Source organism: Meleagris gallopavo, chromosome 6, assembly GCF_000146605.3.
Source record: "Meleagris gallopavo isolate NT-WF06-2002-E0010 breed Aviagen turkey brand Nicholas breeding stock chromosome 6, Turkey_5.1, whole genome shotgun sequence".
Lineage (NCBI taxonomy): Eukaryota > Metazoa > Chordata > Aves > Galliformes > Phasianidae > Meleagris > Meleagris gallopavo.
In genome coordinates, this window is record NC_015016.2 from 12,018,251 (window position 1) to 12,025,726 (window position 7,476).

The 7,476-nt window shown below is 40.7% G+C and overlaps 1 protein-coding gene across 1 annotated transcript; it reads left to right on the forward strand.

The window, feature by feature from the left end:
- Window positions 1–1,235: 1,235 nt before the first annotated feature.
- LOC104911358 (serine/threonine-protein kinase greatwall-like) lies at window positions 1,236–5,531 on the forward strand. Its single transcript, XM_010712453.2, has 3 exons — window positions 1,236–1,386; window positions 1,481–1,582; window positions 3,526–5,531. Exons 1-3 carry the CDS (start codon window positions 1,251–1,253, stop codon window positions 3,681–3,683), a joined length of 396 nt encoding a protein of 131 aa, XP_010710755.1. The 5' UTR covers window positions 1,236–1,250; the 3' UTR covers window positions 3,684–5,531.
- The last annotated feature ends 1,945 nt before the right edge of the window (window positions 5,532–7,476 follow it).

The following is a 7,476-nucleotide window of genomic DNA, read 5'->3' on the forward strand; positions in this document are numbered from 1 at the left end:
TGGTGGACGACAGGTTGGCCATGAGCCAGCAGTGTGCCCTCGTGGACCAAAAAGGCCAATGGCATGCGTGGGGTGCATTAAGAAGAGCGTGTCCAGCAGGTCGAGGGAGGTGATCCTCCCCCCTCTACTCTGCCCCTGGTAAGGCCTCATCTGGAGTACTGTGTCCAGTTCTGGGCTCCCCAGTACGAAAAAGACAGGGATCTCTTGGAGAGAGTCCAGCGGAGGGCCACAAAGATGGTGAAGGGCCTGGAGCATCTCCCCTGTGAAGAAAGGCTAAGTGAACTGGGTCTGTTTAGCCTTGAGAAAAGACGACTGAGAGGGGACCTGATCCAGGTTTACAAATATCTGAGGAGTGGCGGCCATAGTGGTGAGGCCAGTCTCTTTTCAGTGGTACGTGGAGACAGGACGAGGGGAAACGGACATAAGCTGCAGCACAGGAAGTTTCGCACGAATGTGCGTAAGAACTTCTTCACGGTGAGGGTGACGGAGCACTGGAACAGGCTGCCCAGGGAGGTTGTGGAGTCTCCTTCTCTGGAGATATTCAAGTCTCGCCTGGATGCCTACCTGTGCGACCTGATGTAGGGAACCTGCTTTGGCAGGGGGGTTGGTCTCGATGATCTCTAGAGGTCCCTTCCAACCCCTACAATTCTGTGATTCTGTAATAAGATTTTGCAAAATCCAAAACTTGGGAAAATGAAAATAGCAAAGTTGTGAGGGCTTCAATGTAGTTAACAGCACTAATCAGCTTCAATGTCATGGAAAGTAATTCCAGTTTCTCACATGCTGGATGTTCTCTGCAAGTTCTTGAGTATTTTTGGCATAAATTTAGGTAAATGAAGTTGTAAGTGTGAATTCTTTGGGTATTCTCAAAGACCTGAGGGAGAGAAAGATACAGGATGGCAAGATGGAGTATTTGTCCAGATAGTAGAGAATGTGTTAAGGACAGTCATTTCCTGTCAAAAAGAGAAACAAACCCTTGGAGAATTCAGATCCTGGATTCTTTGTGAGAGGAGCTGATAACTGAAATAGCTCCCTTCTTTTGTCAGTAGAAGATAAAAGAATTATTGTCTGGTAAGGAAGTAAGGAACAAGATGACTTAGAAAAAGCCCTTTAATATTTTTTGTCTTCTGTGTGATTGTCAGGCACAACATATTTGCCTTTCGTTTCCAAGAAGTTTTAATCCTGCAAAACACTTTCAAATTGCTTTCTCATATGTTTGCAAATACACTGAAATACTATTTTTAATAATAATGGTCTGGGTTTCTTACTCAGGTTCTGCTGTGGACTGGTGGGCTCTTGGAGTTTGCCTGTTTGAGTTTCTAACTGGAATTCCCCCTTTTAATGATGAAACACCAGCACAAGTCTTCCAGAATATTTTGAAAAGAGGTAATTGTTTCAGTAATAAAGGAAAATGTGAGGTTCTTTCCCAAAGCTGGCTGTATGGTTTGATTTATTGACTTATCTGCATCACTGTCTATAGATATTCCCTGGCCAGAGGGTGAAGAAAAGCTGTCTGACAATGCCCAAAATGCAATAGATATTCTTCTAACCTTTGACAGTGCTAAGAGAGCTGGACTGAAGGGTTGGTATTAAACTTTTTTTGCATTCATTACAACCGAAGTGATATTGATCTCCTCCTCTTGAAACTCAGGCATTGTGATTTATTAATCTACTTATGGTCTATATAGTGCTGGGACATCTGGCATGGTGGGGGTCTTTTCTGTTTCCTTGGGGGTTTTGCCCTTCTGAATGAGGAGAGTTCTGGTGGAAGTTGTTTTTCTATTAATTTTTTTTGCTTTAATGTTGTTTTGTTATGAATATTCAGTGTTTAACATCTGACATACTCAAGTTCACTGTTACTGAGTGCTGTAACAGGTAATCAGGGGACCTAGACAGAAGTGATTTATAGGCTTTTAATCAAGGTTTCTGTAGTTTGTGAAGGAAACTTCTCTCCCAAGGTAATTCCAAGGAGTTTTTTCATAAGAATCAGCCTGTCTTTGCTGAATGTATAAGGAATATCTGTAGGAGTTACCTACAATATACACTTTACAAAGTCTATCTTTTTTTTTTTCTCCTTTATGGGGTCTTAAAGAGTTCCTACTATAGCAGGTCTATATTTCATATAAATTTGATAATAAAGAAGGAAACCTATGAGGTAAGACGTTTTAGAAAGGTGAAGAAATCTTGGAGAATTGCTTAAGGAACTGCTGGGAAGGAATTACAGAAATGGTTACCCTGAGAGTAAAGTTAGAAGCTCAAAGCCAGTTCAAATCGGAGAAGGCACAGATTTGTAATTGAAAATCATAATAACAAGAGGGACTTCTGACTTCTAATGACTCTCAAAAAGCATCCAGTGTTTTACTTAACACACTATAGTCTTTTATCCTAGATAATAGGGTGAAATCTAATTGCCTGTAAAGCATATAAACATAAACTTAGATGTGATAATAGTTTATTTCCTTCTGAAGTTCTTGAAAATTCCTTCTTTGTCAGGACCTACAACATGATACGAGTTTTTTCTTTCCTGTAGAAGATGACACATTTTGCTCATCTTTTCATTTGAAGTCAGCCAAGTACATGGGAACTCTGAGCAGAGCTACATACAGTTCTGGTATAGTGGATACATACAGTGTCCTGCTGCACATGTAGTAGTTGAAGTGATTAGGAGGAGTTGGAAGACAAACTGCCTTTCATTTTGTCTAAAATAAATATTGTGCTATGTTATTTGATCAGGCAATGTAGGAACAATAAGCAAGTGTTAATGTTTTACCTCAAGGCTTTTAGTGTTAGGCAGTTTGCATTTACATTTGTGGTCAGTGCCTTGGACAAACTTCTGTTTCCTTCTAAATATGACTCTTGCCTGTCCTGGTTTTGTTTTTTTTTTCCTGTTAGCTTTTAATGTGTGTGATACAGGAGATTGTAGAACACAGGTTTGTGATCCCATCCAGCTAAAAAGGTGCCTTGGATTGATTCAAAGCAATAAAGCCACTTCCATCAGGGGTTGGTGTTCCTGGGTTATCTATCTTTATTTGCCTTGTGCTAAAGAGAGACTGAGCAGGTAGGTTCTGGAGGCCTGTAGCTTGGTTTCCCCTGGCTGGGGAAGAGGAATTTAGTGGTCTGTGGTAACTTGGCTGTATAGGTGACTTGAACTCTTGTAGAAACTTATATCCAAGTGATGGGAAGAAGGTGATCTGGGGGCTGTATGAAGCAGAAAGCTATTCTATGAGCTAGTGTAAGACAGGTGGTCTAGGGCAGTGTAGGATTTTGGCATATCTGGTAACTGAGACTGAAGCAATGCTTTGTTTTTCCACCCCCAGGGAGCCTCTGACTTGCTGTGTGTCTTGTGTGGAATGATTCCTCCAGCTAGGGGCAGAAAGCTTGCATGGCACTAGCTCAATCCCACTGATGATGAGTGTAATCAAAACAATTGCAATTTGCCTTTTTGTGAATTAAAAAATACATATGAACGGAAGGAAACTTTTAATGCTTATGTAATAATGCTTATATTATAAATTTCTGTTGCAGAACTGAAGCATCACCCCCTCTTTGATGGTGTAGACTGGGATAATCTACAGAATCAGCCTATGCCTTTCATACCACAGCCAGATGATGAAACTGATACCTCTTACTTTGAAGCAAGGAATAATGCGCAGCACCTGACTGTGTCTGGATTTAGCCTATAGCATCAAGATGAACTCTCCATGTTTTTTTGCACAGCTGCAGGTTGTTCTACAACACTAATAAGATTCTTTGCCAGATTTAACATGTTTTAAGTTCCCAGTCTGCTTTTATTATTGCATCCTTTACTGTGAGGTGAAACTACTGTATGAAATTTAGCTGCGTTCATGCTACTCTTATTTCACGTACTGCACCTTACTGGAGCCAGTGTGTTGTATTTCTTAAAGGAGGTAACACTTGCCATGGCAAAAAATAAAAGCAAAAAAAAACAGGTCTTAGTATCAATGAGCAAATTGAGCTAGGATGTTGGAAGTTAGTTATTTTATAGTTAAACATAATAGGGAAAGGGTGAAAGTCCATGCTCGCTGTACATAGAGGTGGTTCAGTGTACTGATTGTCTTGTTTCAGAATAATCCTTTCTGACCATTGTGCAAAACTGATGTTTCCATTCACAGTGGAAAACAGAAATCTTAATGCAGCATTAAAACAATGTAATGCTGTTCATCTTAAGGTTTAAGACAGTGGTTTCCCAAATTAACTCGGCTGTGTATGGCCTGTTAATGTAGGAAAGATTGACCGTAATTCTGGTAGACCATTGGTGCAGGGATGTATACTTGGATCAGTTCTGCTAGACATGTGGTGTTTGAATTGTTGCATTGGAAGCACTCACAGTGTGAGGAGACCAACCAGGTGCCTGCATCATAGTGGTTACTGCTTCTAAATAGAAAATGTTGGGTGTTTGTGCTCAGCCATGTCGGATTTCAACGGTAAAACTTTCAGTGGTAGAAAGTAGAATACACCTGAGTGCTGGCTAATGCAGGAGGTATTATATGCACTGAAACTGCTATGTACTAAAAACTACAATGTATTGCAAAGAAACAGTTGTTTTGTAAATTCACAGCCAGATTTTAGAGTTTGGAATTTGTTACAAATGTAATTCAGTATTACGTGTTCTAATTATGGGGAAAGTATATTTAAATGTATTTTAAAACTGCAAGACAGCTTGCATTTGCTAGATCTTAAAGGTTTACTTGTGGGTAATTGTTTAAATTATCTTTTTTAGTATTTTTTTCTTGCATAGCTATGATATCCTCAGCCAACTTGCTGCAGATTTTTATTTCAGGTTTGTGCTGAGCTAAATGTCACTTGTGCTAGACAGTGGCGCCAGCTAGTGGCCATATCCTGAAGCTGAGCACTTTGCTGATGGGTCATGCTAAGGAACTAAGCTGTCCCTTCACTGCCCTGCTCCCATGTCCCAGGCATGAGTCTTAGCAATGCAGTTCTGAGAGAACACTTTGCTAAGCCTTGTGCTTTCCTTCCAGGTAGCTTAGAAAAGGTATGCTAGGAGGAAGGAAGGTTCTGAAAGGACAGAAGGGCTGATTCTTACTAACTCAGAACATCTGTCCCTGTTAGAGCTGGTACATTTCATAGTGGAATAGAATCTTGGGAAGCTGCAAGATACGCAGTGACTCTCATTCTGTTTGCCACAGACTTCAGTTTCTGAAGACTTCTAAACTGTTGATTGTTATGGAAAGCAATGTTACATGAGCAGTGTGCAAGGAATTAAATGTGATGTTATTGAATTCAGTTCCATAGACAACATTATTTGAGCATGATCAGAAGTTCTTTACCATACTAATTCAATAAAAATGCAAATTTTTACTCTGTGCACTTTGGAAAATGAAATTAAAACAAAAAACACTCACTATACAATTCTTTTTTCTTTTTTTGCACTCTTGTTTAAGAGAACTGATCTTACAAGAATGAATATCAGTTTCATGCTAAGAAAGCTATTCTATAAAAGTGTGTTCAGAAATGATGCAAATAAAACACTGCAGCTGTTGTGTACAGTACCTTATAAATTGTTATGAAGTGCTCCCTATCATGAGGGGGGTTGTGGGGGGGGTGGATAGTTACAGTTGTTGCCATCTTGAAGATAAACAGCTTCTAACTCCTTGAAATCATTCTCAGTCAGCTGCCAGAGCCATGGGAGTTGCTAAGCTTTTCCAAACCAATTGCAAGGAGCTGCAGAACTACCCAAGGTTCAGCTGACTTTGAGGTAATGCAAAGCTTTTGCAATTACAGAGAGTGAAAGAGGCTGGTACAGGCAGCTGCCAGGCATGAAGAGTTGTATTAACTTACTATGGTTCTTGTAATGGGTTATATAATGCAGCACAAAACCTACAGATGCTGTAGAACCATAAATCTGCTGACAAATCAATGTCTTCAATGCAAACCATTGTCCCTGCACTACGTGTACTGTATGTAACTGTTAAAACTCTGCACAGTTAGCACTGTGGATAAGTAACAGCCCATTCTCTTTGGTACCTCGTATTTATCCTGATCTTGGCAGAGTTGACAATGACTGTTTTGTGCGTGGGTTTTTTGTTTAAAGCTATGAATCCTGGCTGCATTCTTCAACATGAATCATCTCCCAGAGATACCTTATTACCCTGCATACCACTGCTTTTCCCTAGTTACTTTTTGACTGGAAATACTACAGGCAAAAATACAAAATGTTATGATCAAACGTGGGAGCTGAAAGTGATTTAAAGCTTCCTCCCCATTAGTAATTGACTACAACTATTTGCATAAACTGGCAAAGATGTTGGTCCCTTGCAGCTGGAGCATTTGACCAGGTGTTGGGAAAAGGCCTGTGTATTTGTGTTGTGGTGTGTTTTTGTTTTGTTTTTAATACACAAGGGCGCTCCTTAATGGTTCCTCTGCTACCAGAAGGGCAATAGCATGAAGGCAGAAATACAACTTTGCACTGTATTGTGTGCTACTGTCTGGGAAAGACAGCACAACTCTTCTCTTGTGCCCTGAGCTGAGTACCTCATTGCAGTTGGAGCATCTTCCCTGTTGTTTCATCCACTGTAAAACTGTTCTCTGAGATGCAGGTGGATTCACTGCTTCGAAAGTGCCATGGATGCTTCCAGTGGCACACAAACCTGTGATGACTGCAAGAGCCTTGTGAGGAGAGCCGCAGATAGAAGAGGGGCTGCCGGTTCTCAGCAGCACTGTTCTCCTTACACTGCCTTCAAGTTAGCACTGTCTTTGTACTCTGGCAAGTGACAGCAATTTTCCTTCAGGGTGAGATAGCAGCTAACTGGAAATTAGAGTCCTACCTGTCTCTGGTCTCGGGGACTTTGAGGCCCCGTCAAGAGGCACCAGTAAGCAGCTGTAGAAGCTGTGCTGCTTTGTATTACAACCTTTAAGTTGAGGCTGCTTCAGCCCACGAGTTCTGTACAGTCACCACACCCACCATGCTGCATTTACTTAACATGAAGAAAGTGCAAGATTAAATACAAAATATTAAAGGATTGATTTATTGAAACGTTAATAAATAACACATAACACATGCCTACACTTATTTCAGTGGGAAGTTAACAGTTAGGTACCTTTGGGAATGTCTGTACCATCTTTAAAAGGAAGCCACCTACATGGGCCATGGTTAGCAGCTGGGAGAGGCACTCCACAGTGCTCCATCCTGCTGGGGTGGGTTGGAAGTTACCTTCAAGCTAGAGTATTCCTCCTGTATAATCCTTTCTGTTGTTTTATATTAAATTAATCACTCCAAGGGCTTTAAGCTACAGGCACAGTGGCTTCAGGTCACAGTATAACTTCCCTTCCAGCATAAGATTTGTTCAGACCTGAGTTTTTGGTACATCTCATGCCAAAACTGACCTCTGGCAGATGGAAGCTGATCGTTACAGCAGTCTTAAAGGATGTTCTGATCATTTTATTTTGTAATTCAGCTTTACAATAAGGAAATCATAAGAAGGAAAAATAATTCTT

What these genes read in the sequence shown, in the direction of transcription:
- LOC104911358 (XM_010712453.2), top strand. Translation starts at nt 1,251, where the DNA reads ATGGTCTGGGTTTCTTACTCAGGTTCTGCTGTGGACTGGTGGGCTCTT. An exon ending in CCAGAATATTTTGAAAAGAG is followed by an intron (nt 1,387 to 1,480) that starts GTAATTGTTTCA and finishes CACTGTCTATAG; the next exon opens with ATATTCCCTGGCCAGAGGGT. An exon ending in TAAGAGAGCTGGACTGAAGG is followed by an intron (nt 1,583 to 3,525) that starts GTTGGTATTAAA and finishes TTTCTGTTGCAG; the next exon opens with AACTGAAGCATCACCCCCTC.